Source organism: Triplophysa dalaica, chromosome 3 (genome assembly GCF_015846415.1).
Source record: "Triplophysa dalaica isolate WHDGS20190420 chromosome 3, ASM1584641v1, whole genome shotgun sequence".
Taxonomy (NCBI): Eukaryota; Metazoa; Chordata; class Actinopteri; order Cypriniformes; family Nemacheilidae; genus Triplophysa; species Triplophysa dalaica.
The window spans coordinates 26055836-26074432 of NC_079544.1; the positions used below are offsets into that span (position 1 = coordinate 26055836).

The 18597-nt window shown below is 37.1% G+C and overlaps 2 protein-coding genes across 3 annotated transcripts; both read right to left on the reverse strand.

The window, feature by feature from the left end:
* Positions 1 to 333: 333 nt before the first annotated feature.
* Positions 334 to 5787, reverse strand: rab31 (RAB31, member RAS oncogene family). The gene is made up of 7 exons (XM_056743482.1): positions 5593 to 5787; positions 4947 to 5026; positions 4367 to 4448; positions 2919 to 2990; positions 2588 to 2694; positions 2117 to 2226; positions 334 to 1747 (listed from the first exon to the last, which is right to left on the reverse strand). The coding sequence occupies exons 1-7, from the start codon at positions 5626 to 5628 to the stop codon at positions 1650 to 1652; spliced, it is 585 nt and encodes a 194-aa protein (XP_056599460.1). The 5' UTR covers positions 5629 to 5787; the 3' UTR covers positions 334 to 1649.
* Positions 5788 to 6983: 1196 nt separating this feature from the next.
* Positions 6984 to 18521, reverse strand: ralbp1 (ralA binding protein 1). 2 transcript variants are annotated; one of them, XM_056743773.1, is made up of 10 exons: positions 18447 to 18521; positions 16313 to 16646; positions 13635 to 14069; positions 13182 to 13531; positions 12794 to 12955; positions 10931 to 11062; positions 10521 to 10631; positions 9351 to 9472; positions 8927 to 9047; positions 6984 to 8678 (listed from the first exon to the last, which is right to left on the reverse strand). In XM_056743773.1, the coding sequence occupies exons 2-10, from the start codon at positions 16557 to 16559 to the stop codon at positions 8367 to 8369; spliced, it is 1992 nt and encodes a 663-aa protein (XP_056599751.1). In that variant the 5' UTR covers positions 16560 to 16646; positions 18447 to 18521; the 3' UTR covers positions 6984 to 8366. The 2 variants fall into 2 exon arrangements, with proteins under 2 accessions (XP_056599751.1, XP_056599752.1); XM_056743774.1 differs by lacking the exons at positions 16313 to 16646; positions 18447 to 18521 and adding an exon at positions 14426 to 16221.
* Positions 18522 to 18597: the final 76 nt, after the last annotated feature.

The following is an 18597-nucleotide window of genomic DNA, read 5'->3' on the forward strand; positions in this document are numbered from 1 at the left end:
TTCATTCTCAGAATATGGTCATGACAACACAGTTAAAGCCTGCAAACGTCAAACGCAATTAACAGCACAAGGGAAAAACAGCACTTGAACTTGCTGAAGATACAGTAACAATGTAGAAAGTTTAGACCTCTGGTGAATGTAAAGATAAACACAAAACAAACTCTATCCATGCATTAAATTGCTCTTTTGGGATTTCTGTAGTGTAACCTCTAGATCTGACCTCTGCTAGACTCCTAAACAAACCTTCTTATTTCATATAACTATGGTTTGCTTTTCCTCATTTTGGATGAATATGTCAGAAAAATTAAATAAATTACAGGGGGGAACAAGAAATATCATCTACGAAATGCATGCATGGTTTATTAATGACATCCGGTACAAAATGTGCTTCATACCATTATCACTACATCACACGAGAGTTTAAGTTAACTGATGAAAGATATGTTTAAACAATACCAATACAAGGAACGACCAAATTGTGTGATGAAAAACACTTAAGATCACATGACATTATCCAGATAAGGATATACATTATACTTGGAGAATTAATTTGACATTGCACAAACAGCGAACAAGTTAAACAGATTTTTGTTGCAATGATCTAAACAAATGAACTGATCTAGGAGCATTTGAGGTCATTTTTGAGAAAAATGTAGTTTTAAGTACCCTTACAAATCTTGTACTTTTGTGTACTCTAAATAAATGCTTAAATTAGTCACTGTGAAAGTTTTTATTGATGTCTGAAACTTTACTAAAAAATAAAACAACAGTTGTTGGTATTATTAGTAGTAATATTGGTCGTTATTTCTGTTTGCAGTTATGAGTTGTGACTTTCTAATGTTATTATGTATTCATTTAGAAAAAGGGGTTTAAGTGACATTCAACAATGAGAAACTTTTTAACTGTAAGTGACAGACTTTAACTGGAACTTTACAAACTGGCTTTTCCAATTAAGCTTTAACCAGAGACCCTAGGACATTTTTAACAGAATCATTCCTTTTACAGTAAACTCTGCCCTCTGGTGGAATATTTCCATATTTCTCCCTCCTTAAAGGAAAGGAAGGTCAAAAGACATGTCACTTAAAATGGTGAAATATTTTGCATAATCATTTTGCCTGAAGTTTCTGATATATTTACCACATTTAACCACTTGGATTTAAGAAGTTTAGTAATATTTTATTCTGCCTGTACCTATATTACATCAACGAACAGTACACATGATGGGTATTTAAAATAGTCAAATAAAGACAAGTTAGTAATAAACAAAAAATAAAAGTTTTGCAAAAAATGTTTTAAAAAGATCAAAACAATGATATAAGGCACGTGATCTTGTGTAAATTCTTAGAAAAAATTATACAAAATGTTTTTAATACGAATGTATAAAACTAATACGTTCATCTTCATTAGACCATCTCCAAATTGTTTTATCAAAGTGGTATTTCAACCTAATATTTGTGCAATGGACATGTATTGTGCTGTAAATGTCAAGACAAAGCAATATCGTCGTATTCCTCATTGTCTATAAACGCACAGGAAGCATGTTTAAAGAAGTACATTATGTAGTACACTATAGTAAGGCACTATCATGTGCACTGCTGCAGTTAGTGGGACGAAATGTTTGTGGCGTAACTGCGGGAGTGACGGGATGTTTAACAGCAGCGTTTGGTGGAAGGAGGAGTTTGTCGTGTCAGTTTGAAAGATTCGTTACTTTCAGCGTCCGTGCCTTCCAATGGTGGAATCTGTCGACCTGTGGAAGATCGGAAAGAAACCGTGAACAAGAAGAGTCACAGTAAGATTAGATTTAGCCATAGCCATTGTTTCAATAGATGTACACTTCGAGACTTCAACTTTGATGCTTTACAAAAATGTTATTATATCTTTGTACATGAGGTATATGATTTCCTAACCAGATTCTCTTTGGCTGAATCATACTCTAGATCATTAATATCGCATAAATGTACATGAGATTTACTTAATATGGAAAAACAGACTTGAGAAGGCTTTGAAAATGACTGAAAAGTATGAATGAGGAAGATGACAGGACAATAGAAAAAAATATGTCAAATCTGTGACCGATTTACTCGGGTGAGCAGTGTTTACTCACTGTTACACTTACTGATTTTCTGGAACAGTTCTTCTATGTTTACAGCATTTCTGGCGCTGGTTTCCATAAAAATGGCTGCAATTGACTCTGCAAAATCTTTTGCTTCCTTAGTTGGAACTTCCCTGAAAAAAGACCATTTTAGAAAGTGTGAGTAAATAGTGGTGTCTTCCAAAGATCCAAACGATTAGAGAACCCCAAACAAATCTCTTTTTTTATAAAGGAACAGTTGGCAGCAGGAAAATGTGCAAATAATTATACAGAAGAGTTACATTAGAAGGGATTACAACATATTTAAGTGAAAATGCCATTAATATATTAGTATATGTTAGTGCCACCGGATACTGAAACTGAAGAATTTGATTTTTTTTCATTTGAGGAAGTTACCATTCAGTTGCAAAATGGATTCAGAGCTGATATTATTATAACATAATCAGATAATCTGAATCTAACCTGTCTCAGAGAGAGGCAGAAGGTTTTACTCACCTGATGTCACCCAGGTCGTGCTTATTTCCAGCTATAGCCACGACTATGTCCTCTGGCCCATGTTCTTTGAGTTCCTTCACCCATTTCTTTAACATTTGAAAAGAGTCCTGCAAGCAGAGAGGTCTTTGTTGCGCTAAGGTTGCTTTTTTTTAAGAATCTTAAAGTATTTAGGCTTAAAACTCGCCCTCAGATGTGTCTAGTAAAATCAACCATAAACAATGGATCTTTGGAAATCAAGCTTCAGAGGAGATGCACGTGACATTTTCAGCATCGTTCCCTCAGGAGAAACTTAACAAAAACGAATACAAAAATGTCCCGTAGTGGAACTCACCAGCTTCGTGATATCGTACACAATGACAGCTGCTGCAGAGCCTCTGTAATACATGGGAGCCAATGAATGGAACTGTGGAAAAGAAACAGGAGACTTCGTTACAGCAAAGCGGAGATGTAATTAAAGAATAAAAAGATTCATCTGTATGATACACATAACTCTTATATCTGATTTATTTGCAATTCATGAAAAATAAATAGAGCTAAAGTATTCGAGAATAAAGGTTAAGTGGCTGCTGATGCAAACATCATGTTTACTGTTATTATTTTGAAAAAAGTCTTGCACTTTGGTTTGTAGCTCACCCTCACAATCATTTATAACATGCAGACTGTTAAAGGGAGAGTTTACAAAAAAAGAAAATTCTTTCATTATACAATCCCTCAAGTAATTCCCAAAACTCTTCTAAAGGGGCCGGTTGCACTGTGCGTAAGTTACAACTTAGCCTAGTTTGGACTTAAATGGGCACTAGGTTACAACTTACACATTACTAAATATTTTTGAGTTGCACCGTTTCTCTTAGTTGAAGTGTAACGGAGTAAATGCTCATAAGATTATTATTCACATTGGCAGTATTTATGTTCGGAATAAAATTGCAGACTCACAGAACTATCTAAATAAACTGTACTTTCACTCGACATTCTTCAATACTTTAAACATATATGATACTGCTGACTTTTACCGTCACGTACCTTTAAAACAGAGAACATTATGTTATGCAATGACTTTATATGCGTTTCTAACAAGAACCAGTACTAGCGCGCCTCCATATGTCCATCCATCTACCTGTGTTGAGCATGTCAATATAAAGTCCTCTTTTTTATTTCATTGGCAGTTGGCAGTAAACTGAAATCACATGTATAACATGCAATTTAATATGATTTTTAATGTTATATTATTTTTAATCAGAATTTGATTTTTAATTTTTAATAACACAACAATTTTGTTATTAATGATTAGGTAGTATTATATTTGATAAAAACATATTTTGCCATTATTATGTGAGGTTAAATAAGTTAAAATTAAGAACGATTTGGAATCCACAACACTTTTTCTCACAAATTTAAAGGCTGATATTGGACTGTTGAAGGTAAACGACTTCGCATTACTTTACAGAGACCTTACGAACTACTAGCTACGTTCTGCTTTAAGACCAAATGGTGCAACCGAACAACATACAGAGTTAGTTACAAACTAGCTAGTAGTTTCTAAGCCTTTGTGTGGACTTAACATCTCATTTAAGAAAGAACTTACGAATGGCTGGTGCAACCCTACCCTGAACACAAAGATATTTTGAAGAATGTTGGTAATTAAACAACACTAAACCCCATTGACCTCCATTGTATGAACACAAAACCACTGAGACATTTCTCAATATTCAGAGACTTTCTTCTGAATATTCACGCTAACTTTAAAATCTACGATTCACACTGAAAAAATATAGTTCTCACTCGTTCCTGCCCGGCTGTGTCCCAGATCAGAAACTTATGAAGTTCATTCCCGCAGGGCACGGTCTTGGTTAAAAATGAAGCACTGAAAAAAAACAGAAACACTACAGTTACAATTCAGTATCAGACTACATCATTTAGAATATATGGGACATACAGTCAGAATTATTTAAAGAAATAATTTCATCAATAAGTAGATATGAGTAAAATATGCATAATATGCAATACGCAAAAATAATCATTGGAAAATGTTTTGCAAGAGTTTCAGCCAGTAAAAGCTAAAATCCATTTCCCTTCTAATGAATAACTGCAGAAGAAAAAGACAACATGCTGATGTAAACAAACCAAGAGCTAAATGAGTCAGAAGCTTTAAATAAGTTCAACTTTGGGATGGGGGTTTTGACTCATAAAGGAGCGGCACACATTCTTCCACAGAAGAGACAGGTCGCATACTTCACATACTTCAGTCTGCAGTGCAAACATGCAAACGTGTCTGATCTGAATAACATGCAAATCAAATATTTAGCCTATATGAAGGAAAATATAAACTTCAGACATTTAGTTGGTAAATAGAGATACCTACCCTATAGTTGGACTGATGTTGTGATCAAAGTGATCTTGAACAAACCGACAAACAATACTTGATTTTCCAACACCCGTATCCTGTAATTATCGTAAACATGAAACAAAAATACATTATAAAATCCGCTTTAAACGTTCAACTGGCTCAAGAATTATTTTTACTATTTTGGGTGAAAATATAAGACTGATATTAAATATTGGAGATGTTTAGAAACGCTACATTTAATTCATAAATTAAATTGTAAAGTAAACATTGGCTCAATGAGATATAAGTATGCAGTACGCTTGTTCCATTACGGACACGGCCAGCATCCAGCCGGCGATGACGTCATAGCCACAAACATTCCTAAAGAATGCATTTATGCGCAAACATTTCCATCTTTAGCCCACTCGTCAAATGTCTTCTCACAAATACACGACATCAGTTTTTTGTTTAATACGGCACATTGTTTCACGTCATTAAAAGCGGAACTTTGAGACACTGAAACATTTCCCTACACTTTAAATATAAAAAAGCGAGCGGAGATTTAAGGTAATGGTTGCACACTATCTGTACACGATTGCACACTTTCTGTCCATGTATTTGTAGTGCTCATGGATTTGAGAGCTATAACAGATAACAGATTGGATTGGCTTTAGACACTCACCCCTAGAAGACAAACTTTTAATTCCCGTATGGCCATTTTAGAGCTTTATAAGGCAGATGAACATTATTTAAACACTATCCGATCCTTTTCTGTCCATTCTTATTCATCGTAGTTTCATCTGTAAAACACAAACGCGAATCATCTCTATCCCGAAACTAACGGAAACTGACTGGAGAAATTTGCCTTTGCTGTCAATCACATCACGTGACGACGTAAACCGCGCCTTCAAACTCGAGCGGAGCTGCGCAATGCGCAGACTGATCGGCGCATGACATCGAAGAACCGCGAGAACGAGTTAAAAGCACAAAATGCATTTTGTTTATAACATATTTGAATACTTTTATTTATACTAGCATACTTAAATAAAAAATAATTTGTTATTACTAATTTAAACTATATTTCCGAATAATTAAACAGTTTTTTCTACATTCCTGTGGCTCTTTGTTCCCTTTGTGTTGTATTTGCGTTAATATACCTTAAATGTAAACTTTTTTAATCAAAATATTTCATTTCCCATTTTTTTTTTTTTATATTTTGCTTAAATGTAAGCATGTGGTCCCAGTGATTAATTTCACTCTCTGGACCAGGTGTGTATAAGTTCTTCTTTGTGTTATATGTGACCACGTACTAACCAACAAACAGGTAATATCACAATCCACAACAGCCAGTGAAGTCTTCAAGCATCACTGAGGCCTTCATCAGACAGGGACAAAAGGACGATCGCGCTTTTCTGTACTCATGGGAAATTGTTTAGACTTGACCAGACTTGTTTTATTTTATAAGGCAGAAATTCTGTTCACAATGACCATGTGCTACAAAAAGCTTTGTCTATAATATGATTGAGATGAGTTCTAACAGAAAGACATTGTTTCAGAGTATTTCTGAAATGTAGCTCCTCACACCTGCTTGACAGCATGACAAGGGAAAAAAAGAAATGACCGAAAAAGAAAACATATAATCCCAAATGAATATCATGTGTTAGACCTGAATAATAGCAGACAATGATCCATGAGAATATTAGCATTCCGCACAAACAATGAAAATCATAATGACAGAATATCTGTATAAAAAAAGAGGGATAAAAGGAAGAATTGGTTACAATCTAGTGCAAGTTTCCGAAAAAAACATCAATTAACAATTTGCTGTAACAACTGTTGCAAAACTTGCCAAGAAATGTGCGGGTCCTATTTCATACATTAAAAAATGAAGCCATTAAAAATGTTTTTTTCTGCATTATGGAAAGTTTGTGTAAAATATTGTAACGGAAAACACATTAAAATGCAAAAAAAGCTTTATTTTTGAACTCAACTTCATTTTTTATGTTGTGTGAAATATGACCTGGACTTGTTTGGCAGGACTTGCATGTAAATAAATCAACAAATCACCAACACTGTAAAACATCCCATAATATGTTTTAATTAAAATTGTGATTTTGTGCTTCCCTATATGTATTAAAGTTCATAAGACATGACATAATGTGAATGTACGGCAATAAACAAAAATGTTACCAATTCAACAATTAACGGCGATCACTATTTCTTGTTCTAGTGCACGTCTGCATAGTTGAGTGCAGTGAAAGTTGACATGTTTATATATATATTTTAAGTATTAAATAGTGAAATTTATTATAAATGCTCAGAACCCATTCGTTGCAATATCTTTAGGTAAAAATACAATCTAGATGTATTACAATGTCCAAGAGCATCTTCTGATAAATTCTTCTGTGCGGCGGCAGACAGCTACCTATGGCACGATAGTTTCAGAACACAAACTTCATTTTGCAGGACTGAGTCCGGTTTGATCCGGAACTGAACTTACAACTGGAACTCATGAGGAGAAATAGCAGCCCGCTCTAATTTTCTGCTGCTTGGCAAAAGACGTGCAGGATACTTCTCAGTGTACATTCTCATTTGTGATTTAATTGTGAGCGAAACTGTATAAATAAACAGGACGTAATGAATAAAAAGTGGAACATTGTTAACAAAAACCAGTTAGACACATCTGTGTGCTAAGTCATCGGTCTGAAATGATTGTGATGCTTGCCTATGAATGTCACTTGTGTGATTAACTGACCAATCAAACGAAAGGTACAGAAGACGTCTCATTGTTGAAGCTTGTTGAAACGTCTCACACCCCTGTCAAGAACGCGCTTGGCTCAATAACATATTTTGCAAACAGAAATCAAGGATCATTCCATCTACCCATATCAAATACTATGAAATATTTTTCAAATAAAATAATAGGATTTTTAATCATAGTAATATGTAGCAATAATTAAACTGTTTACGCATTATGCATTATAATAGAAGGAAAAAGGTAGAAAAGACGTTCTATTGTCTTCATTTTCTTGTTTTTTGTTCTTCTGATCTGAGATTAATATGTGACCTGGACGTGTTCTTGACAGATTTTGTGAAATTCATACAGATTTTAAATACTAACTAGAAAAAAATCAAGGAGAACTACCACCAGACATGTGTCAGGAGACGAGATGTAACTCATCCGAACGCACGGATCCGATTGTGCTGACATTCATTTCAGCTTAAACTTCATATACAGACTTATGTGTGTAAAAATAATGCATTCAATTCCAGTCTGTTTCAAGAACTTTGACAGTTCACAATGCCTACTCATCGTGTTTTCTCCAGAAAAATCTCCCTTCACCTTATGAAATGCTGGCAACACCGTGCCGTTACGCTGGGTTGTGACAGGGAGACGATGAGCACAAACACAAATGCAGGTGAACTGATGAAGGGGTACAGAGAAGGTCAGATGAATTACAGGTTGGCCTCCCTCTTGTCTTTGCTAGGCGATGGTTTCATCGCATCTTTTCCAGGCTTCCCATTGGCTGGGGCAGGGGCGGGCGCAGCGGGCGAATCTATGGTGACCGCTGCGGCACGTTTGATTGGCTCATCCGCTCTTGATCGTTCTTCTGGACTAGGCTGAGAAGGCCTAACCTGTTCAGCTGTGGGCGGGGAGGTGAGCTCCTGTTGCAGTTTGTGGCTCTGAAGTAGGCGGAGCTGAACACGCAGTTCCAATATGGCCTCCTGTTCCTCGTGGATGGCCTGATTCAGATGAGTGTTTTTATTCTGGAGAAAGAAGAAACACACACGTCTCTAAGAATGACTCTGACGCACAGAAAAGTGATTACGGTTAATTTTACAAAGGTCCAGGTATGGATGTTTTGGAGCTTAGGTGTGTAAACTTTATATTTTTCTGATATGATCGGTCATGGTCGTGCACCCATTTCAAGTTGATGTGAGTGCTTTTGCTGTAGTTTGTAACTAAAGAGACAAAACCTTTCTTCAGACTTTTGAAACACATCTTCCTCTCTCACCTCCAGTTCTTCATTCTGTTTCTGCAGGTCTTCTAGAATCATCTGCAGTTCTTCTTCATCTTCACTCTCGCTCTCACTGTCGGATGAATATTCCTCTGTCTCACTGCGACCCTGCTGTCGGCTGAATGTGTGCCAAGTTCATTACAGAATGAAAGCCAGAAACACAAAAATTACACATTCATGAGATTTCAGATTTTTCTATATGAGCTCTACATTCTTTTCTTGAAGAACCCAGTGAGATTTTAAAAGTGCACAAGGTCACTTACAAGTAGTATAATTCTATGTTGGGTGGGTTGACAATCTTTCACACTTTACCATGGTATTACCCGCATTTTCAAATACAGAATAAATAAATCATGGATGACTATTATTGCTCATAATATGAGGGAATAATGGAATCTATAGCAAAAAACATTTGTGTCACCTTTGTATGTCTGCGATCTCCGCACTCAGCCGTTCGATCTCCTCTTTCTCTGTGGCTATCTGTCGGCGCAGCACCTGCTCCAGCGAGATCAGCTCTTCCTGCTCTGTTAGGATCTCATTCTCCTGCGGGGGGCGCCACAGTTACATATCAGCCCAACATACAGCATACGGTCCTGATGTACGTCACTATAATGGCATACTACCAGACATATTTCTTTAAGACTGCAAGGGAAGCTCAGCTTCCCCTATAATTGTCAAAAAAATGAATGGTTAAATATATGTACTATTATGTCAGCTACTTAGGTCGGCTGACTCGATTTCCTTCTCATTCATTCCCGTAGCGTACAGTGCATTACTCTGTTGAAGTCCAGCGTCCATTGACTTCAATGGGGCTGCTTTAAACAGTTTTTTTCAGTGCTTAGAAACAAGACGGTTATTGGATAATGCTGTGATTATGTCCCGCCCACGGACGCTGACCGTCTGCGTGATGATTGGAGGGTCTGTCATCTCTTTTTAATCCACTTTTATGTCCTAAAACGCTTGTTTTTTGGGGTCGACAGCTTATAAAAACGTATTTTTCTTGTTTTTTTTTTAGCTTGTTTGCTATACACATTGTCACATATCAGCTTTTAGACATTTTTTTTTGTTATAAATCATAAATGACAAGGAGGCGGCAGCTTCTCGCAATGCAAAGAGACGGTTGGTGTGGGCGTGGGCGTGGTCTTCAGATTATGACGCGTATCACTCTGTGTCTTCATTTCCAACTCAGTCCCATCGCGGATTTTGCATGTGTAGTCGGAAGACAAACTGCTGCAACCTTCATCGTATATTTCACACAATTTCACACCACATTCATTGTTTCAGTTTAACATAATTCCCACATTTCCTCCCGTTGAGTTAAATATATTTAATATATTAGATCGTTTGTTCATTAATTAAAGTCACTGGAAAAGACGCCTAGTTGGTACGACAGGGTTACAGAGCATTTTCTTGAAAAGGAACGTAGGGCACAATTTACATATATAATATGTATATAATAAATAATATATATAATTATATATATATAATTTACAATAAATGGACAATTTTTATGATTTAGGCCGAAAATGAGCTTCCCCTCTTTAAAGGATCAGCAGCCGCCACGGCATACTACATATATCCTTGTTATCACCTGTGCCAGGAGAAGATTAATAACCTCTTCCTCATTCTCAGACATCTCCTCTTTTGACACATCCTCTTTAGACAGGCTGGCGATCTCCTGTGCGATTTTGGTCTCACACTCCTGTAGATTGAGAGAGAATGAGATGTAACTAAACGTCGGTAGACTGACAGGGCAGAGTACTTATAAAAATGTAAAAATTATTACACTTCCAAACATTTCTTCTTTACAACAAATTAAACAAATGACACACACTGGTTGTGATAAACTTGTAGAATTTCTAATGGTTAAATGTATTTACATGTACCTTTAACCTTTACCACTTACAATATAAATGTGCATTAAAACCCTAATTTAAACCTCGGTTCATCTTCTGTGAGATGATAAGTAATAAAGCCGGGGTCGCGCCCTGCAGCTCTTGCCTGTCTCTTAGCCTCACGGAGTTTGCGTTTCAGAGCCGTGACAATACGCTGCACCTCCCACAGTCTCTCTTCCTTAGACAAGTCCTTCACACCGGCCTGCAGATCTCTGTGAAGACGGTTCAACAAGAACTCCTGCAGAAATGAAAGAAAACAATAACAATGTTGAGATCTCTCAATAGTTACTAGTTAATAGTTACGTTCTCCTAAATGTTTTGGACAAATACAAGCTAGACGTCTGTGGAATTTAATTTGGTCAAATATTTCGGCCTTTAAATAAAAGATCTGAGTGACATCTCCATTGATCAGAGATTTGAAAGAGCAACTCTGATCAATAAAACCTGTAGCTCTTGTGTTATTTATGTGACTACAGCAGCTTCTCGTGACCCACAGAGGGGATTTATCTTCTAATTTGAATATTACATTTATTTCCTTGTTACAAGGTCAAATTTGCTTTGGCACAACGGAAAAAACAACCCTAATATGTAAAGCTTAAACAAATACAGCAACGGTAAGTACAGGTGTAGAGATCAAGTTCACAGGTTCAATTCCAGATCATTATCAGAGCCTTGAGAGAGTTTTACAACTAGAGTTTCATAATTTAATGTTAAGATTATTCTTAATCTGTATATGTAATCATATTTATATAATATAATAATACAAAAATAATTTATGATCAAAGGGAGGTCTGAACTTGAGAGTCTTAAGCAACGTTCACACTGCAAAATAAGATTTTTGTCACTTCATGCGTTTTCTCAGATCGGATAGCTATCCGCAAACCAAGATGGAGAAGAATACCAGTGGCTGCCATTTCAGTTCAGGGGATGTGTATTTGCATTTTGCGCGGGAACATACGGATTCATGTCCGTTTAGCTCACATATGGTGGCCAAGTGTAAATAGATGCGTTGTAACCAATCGGAGAGATATCCGATCAGAGAAAATGCATGAAGTGACCAGGTGTAAATAGCCTCCTAAAGCAAGCAGGTCGTGGGTTTGAATAGCAGGGAACACTCAAACTGAAACTTTTACTTAAAAGCTTCTGCTAAATGCGTACATTTAGGGATGTGACGATTAACTGCACTCACGATGCGATGCAATTCACCATATGATTAATTCACAATTTATTTTTTCAAAATGAGTAGAAACAAATTAGAAATGAACAACTGCCCTTTTATTATTTCTCAAATGCTACACATTTCTATGTAAAATAACGAATAACAAAACTAAAATGAAATTTTAAAACAAATTCCAAATCAAATAAAAAATGCATAATACAAAAGTATCTTTAAAATAAATAAATTTAAGGGTAAGTTATGGTCGTGCGTAGCTGTAGACACGGTTAAAACATTAGTGATGTCCAGGGTTGGGTGTCAATAATTATACCTAATATTACCAATAAAATCTATAAATCATTCAACTTGAATAAATGTAATAAATAATAAACTTATAAAAAGAATCTTATATCTGTGAACAGGGCTTAAAACTGTCTTCCAAAATGATCAGAGAAACTGGTAGTACTCGCTCAAGATTAAAATGCCCTCAAGAGTCTGTCTATGCTTTTCTTGGATTTTCTTTGGCATCTAAGAAATATCAGCATGTGCATATTTTGCAGTAATTATTTTGCATGCTGCATATTTTGCAGCATGTGCATATTTTTGCAGTTTGCAGTAAACAGGGCGGCCCCTGTTGTTTCAAACATGTGTTGTGATTCAAATAACATCTCAACCTGGTTGAATTGTCACGCATTATAATCTATTTTCAAACGGCTCACAGTGAATCGTTACATCCCTACGTAAATGTCATGTAAATGTACGGTTCATTATAGTTACAGATCAGTAACACAAACAAAAACAGCAATGACTCACCTGTCTGCGGATCTCCTCTTTGATACTCTCTTGGGTCTCGGGCAGGGTGGGCATGGTAGCCATGTTAGACCAGCGCAGAGGATGGACGACAGGCTTCAGAACCACATCGCCAAACAGCTCACGGACGTGAGTGAAGAAGACGTACAGCACACGGTTCCCAATCTAATACAGGCAGTGCGAAAATCATTCAAAAAGAGAATTACAAAAATGATTTAACTTTTGGACTGAAACATATTTCATAATTACATATCTCTGTATGATGTGGCCTTGTGGTTTAGACACGAAACGCAACGTAATCTTGAATTTCGCTCGGAAAACCACAGTTGCAAAAGGAGCCTTAAACCATAGATCTTGAATGAAGAGAGCATGCCGAATAGTATAAACTCACCTGTACGGTGGGATTGAGCACGATGGAGATATTCTGGATGTTCATCTTCGTGTCAGCCTCGCGGGCGATGACGTGGTCCATGTGTGTGATGAGCCAGGCCAGCAGAAGTCTGCTCCCCGCAGGCACCTCTCCCAAAAGTCGCTGAAACTCCTGCAGTTTCTCCGCCTCGCTGGGTCGCCCGCAGGCTTCCTCGAAGCGCGGGGCCATGTCTTTACCCAGCAGGCTATCGGGAAGCTCTCGCAGGTATTGCTTCAGCAAACTAGCCACCGTGTGGGGATCATACTCCTCCAGACACGGACACTCTTCGCGATCATACGCTGCCTTCAGCTCATCCACTTTAGACTTCATACCTACAGACAGAAGATCAGAAAATGATGGACAGTTTACAATAAAATCACACTCAATCGTTCCTTACATGAAGCAAAGTTCAATAAAAGTATATTCAGGACATACCAGAGACGCGATAGATGCCTTCACATTTCATGCCGTAGCTCTCGATGTAGTCCACACACTCTCTGAAGATGGCTGGAAGCTGTATGCCATCGTACAGCGCCGTTCTCCTCACCGCCTCTCCTAAAGGTGCTCCAAAGATCGGCCGGAACGTCGCAGCTGTCTCCGTGACGACGGGTTCGGGTTCCGTGGTGGGCTTCTTCTTCTTCTTCTTTTCTTTCCACTGTTTCACTACGTCCGCCGCTGTCAGGTCTTTAGACTTCTTGTCCTTGGCCTTCTCCTCCTTCGGCCCTTTCTCCTTCACCTTGAAATCCTTCTCTTTCTTCTTGGAGAAACTGGGCTTCTTGAAGACATGGATACCTTTGGAACGCTTCATCTTGGATGGACTCTCGGCCTCATCGGCAGAACTGTCCTCCTGGAAAGCGGCGTATCCCTCAGCTACGCGGAAGAAGGACAGGAGAAAATAAGGAGAGAGGAGAAGAGAAAAGGAGGAAGAGATAATAGAACGGATAAGAAGAGGGGAAAGGCAGGAAAAGGAAAGATGAAAAGATAGAGGAATGGAAGATAGAAGAGGAGACAAGATGGAGAAGACAATTTATTAGAAGATATGAAACGACAACAGAAAAAAGAGCAGAAGAGATGAGACAAGAAGAGAACAGAAGAGATGGAATAAGAGGAGGAAAAAAGAAATGAAATGAGCAGACGAGACAAAAAGAGACGAGATGACATTTACATCCAGACCTGATGCTACAGAAAATTTCCAATAAATAGCTGTGCAAAATTCACTGTCCCACCCTCTGGTTCTCTCTCTCTGCTAGTTGATCATCCTCAAGGTTAGATGAGATTAAAACCAGAAGAGAAGGGAGCGTGAAATGAGAGCGAGAGAAAGACACCAAAACTGATATAAAGAGGTCAGCGTCTGATTTAGTGGTGTTCCCGTGTGCCTGCTTCTTTTTTTAGTGATTCAGTTCCATGTCCCAAGAGTTTCACTTCTCAGATCAAAACTCACTAACCCTATTCTAACCCTGTCCGACAGTATTCATGACCGGCTCCTCCACACACCTATTGAGATGAGATTCATTGGGGGAAGGGATGGACCGGGTGTGTCTATAAAGCATCCATCACTTCCTGCTTGCCTGCGATAGGCTGATGCAGGTGGGCTAAATATAGTGGTAGGAAAATTCGATGTTTGCACCACTCTGAACATATGCAAAGAAACTGGAACAACTGGCCATGATGATCATACTTATTTCAGCCTTTTGACTACATTTAAAGGCACAACTCACCCAAAAATGAAAATTATGGCATCATTAACTCACCCTCAGGTTGTTCCAAATCTATTTACATTTCTTTGTTCTGATGAATACAGAGAAAGATATTTGAAAGAATGTCAGTAACGAAACAGACCTCATCCTCCCCCCGGGTTTGGTTACTGACATTCTTCCAAATGTCTTCCTATGTGTTTGGCAGAACAATTTTTTTTTTATCTAGGTTTAGAAACAATCTGAGAAAGATTAAATGATGAACTATCCCTTTAATATATTCAATGTATACTATATTTGACTTCACGCTTTTGCTTAAAAAAAGACCTAAAAAGTTTTTATTCCACCAGACAAATCGTGTCAGATCTTTTAGAAACGGCTGAATGCGTTTTAATATAAATAATATTTGCCTGTTTTTCAAACTACAATCGGAGTAGTAACATCTATATTACAATATATTTTATCATCACTATTACTAGTTGGATTACTTTGGATATGCAGATCGTTTGAAACTGATAGATGGAGCGGCCCAGCACTAAAAGATTCTAAAAGAAGATTCGAAAACAGTCGACCTCCGGGTGGTGTGCAAAGGGGCGGAACTACAGCACGAGCACATAATACATCATGGCATGTATGAAGCCAACTCTCTTGTGAAGCCAACATGGAAGTGACTTTAATCGCAATTTATCGACTTGCTGCTAAAGGCACTAAGAACGGGCGGGACTAAGAACCCTTGTTAAGAAACAGGAATTCAAGTACAAAAAAAACTTTCTGAGATCTACACCAACACCAAGTGTATCCAGCTCAGAAATACTGCATCATGTGTCCAATTCGTAAGGAGTTTACCATGTTAAGAATGAGAAGCCAGCACGTTTAACAGTGTAAAGAAGTCAGAACGCATGAAATAGCATGTTTCCCAACCTTTAAGCTTAAACTGAGACGTATCAAACACACAAACTCTAATGCCATGCTGCTACTAAAGCTTAAATGGAAGATGCTATTTAACATTTTAATGCTTTTATACACATAAATCACAACACAAGAAATTACTGGGAAGCTATTATAGAGACTGGGTTTTTTAATATGCCCAACTAAAAAACGCATTAAAGTATATCAGACACTAAAAGCACAATAAAAATGGATGGATGGCATTGCATTAAATTCTATAAAAGCTTTAATATTAATATTGAATCTACAAATGTCACTTGGTTTGAATATTCTTCTTCTAATCCTATGACATTCAGACATTTGCAAATGTCCCTTCACTGTATATACTAGTTTCAAAGCCACTTAATTATATGTCACTTACATATAACCCAACTAAACTTATCAATTAATTATTCTATCAGTGATTTAGTTCAACAGATAAGTTGTAACGTTGAGTGTAAATATACAAATAAGCGAGTCTGTTTATCTTACTGCGTTTCTCCTTCTTCTTAAACTTGTTCTTCTTCTTGTTGTGTTCCTTCTCGTCATCGGACACTGCATCGGGCGGCTCATGGTGGTGTCCATCATGTGGGGGAGAAGGGTCACCCGTACGATACAGACCCGGGAACTTAGTGGGGCTAATTTCTTCGGAGCTTGGGGTACGAGCCACTCCCCCGGGGTGCTCTGTCCTCCTCTGCTCCGTAGGGCTGCTACTGGGTGGCAGGAAGCACTCCGTCATCTCTGCACTGCCCGGCTATTGGCTACCCTCAGCACGCTGCCCTGGATTTGGCTGACTGCACTGAGGACAAGTCACCTCTCCATGTCCCTTAAAGAGAAAAAATGAACAGATTTTAATGTCGTGAGTGTTATGGCTGAATTCTTCTCTTGCTTTTTTTGATACACAAGTTGTGGGAAGAATAGAATATAAGTTTTGTTCAGTGTGTTTGTTAAACCAAATTCAGTTGGCGTGAGTCCTTCATAATCCTTCATCTGACCGCACAACACCAACAAAGATATTTTGAAAAAAAAGTTGGTAACCAAACAGCGCCGGAACCCTTTCTCTTCTATTGTCTGGACACAAAACCAAAGTGAATGGGTGCCGGTAAACAACATTCTTTGACGTATTTGCTTTGTGTTCTGCAGAAGAAAGAAAGGTTTTAAATGATAAGAGGGTGAGTAAATACCACAGAATATCACTTTAACGTTCAAATCAGCCAATACAAGAGACTACCAATGATCCAACTGCCTTCTGGTGGAAAAAGTTGTATGCATAATTAACTAAAAAAAAATGTCTGGTTCTTATTATCTTTCTTAATAGTCATGTTCTGTTACATTTAAATCTATTTGAAAAAACGGTTAACTTTACTGTACTAATACTTTACATTACTTATTCACGTTTCTTTTAAATAAGTTGTCAAATTTGTTGAAAGCACCAACAATTTAAAATCTTTACATGTTTTTGTAACAAAATTCAAAAATGTCACAAAAACGTATATTTCAGTAAAAGTTCCAGCAACTTTCAATATGAAAATTTGAAACCTTCACAGGACCTGAACAAGACAAGTCATTTTTATACCGCTTTTAACTATTTGTATCGTGTCAAAGTAGCTGCACAGGAAAATAAACATAGAAGAAATATAGGCACATAAACAGATTGATATTGATTTATAGACAGATGATTAATTTTGCTTAACTAATCTGTAAAGCATTTTGAACAGCAATCTGTTATAAAAAGACAAGCTTATTATTATGATTGGTAATATTGAAGTTGCAGAATCATGAACTGTCACATCCAAATCAGCACATTTGTTTTCCTGAATCATACAAGCTTGTCAAATTTTCTATGTAGCACTTTTAGCTCATAGTTGAATGAAGTTATGATGATTATTTCAGGTGTAATTCGACATGAGGGTAAATATCCTGTTGATCTAACATTACTGGCATTAGGTACGGTGGGATAAATCAGGAGCTTTTTTATTATAAATGCTACAAAATTGAAAGATTAATGGAATAGGTTGTGGATATTATTTATTAGTATATATAAAAGCATGTTACACTGCACCACACAAAATATCATATAACCTTACTGTAAATTATCAATATACAGAACCAAAAATAGGCTACTTTACAATGTATTTATATCAGGGCCCTGCCACATCTATAGCGACCCTTTTCTCTTTATTGAATTTACACAACATATAAAACTCAAGCCCATTCCCATCAGATTGGTAATTTAGAAGTTAAATCCCACACCGTAATGATTTAAAGACTTTAAAAGTGATAACATTTCTCCTGACAGCAGCTGTTTCGATGAATGAACAAACACACCTCAGACAAAATGACGATATTTGCCAACTCAAGATACAATAACCATACCAACACACATCTTATACAATCAGCTTCCAACTGAACAATAGGATTCAAAATAAGAATAATAATTTTAAATAATGGCAATAAAGTGCGGTCTATAGCCTAGCATGCTAGCTAACGAAACTGTGCTTTCTGGTTGAATCGATTCTGTAAATCAGTGAATAAAAAATGGTTGTATAAACAATAAAAACTTTATGATGTGATTGAAAAGAACAGACCAGAATAAATATTTTAAATAAACAATCACTGTACAAACCAGAAGGGATCAATGTAACAGCTGTACTTCCTGTTGCTTGTTTACGTGCCAAATGATTTGCACATGCGCAGTCGCAGCCATTCGGAATCATGGGAAATGTCGTTTGTAATCTCTCCGATATCGGCTGAAACAAGAGATTATAATTCTTCAC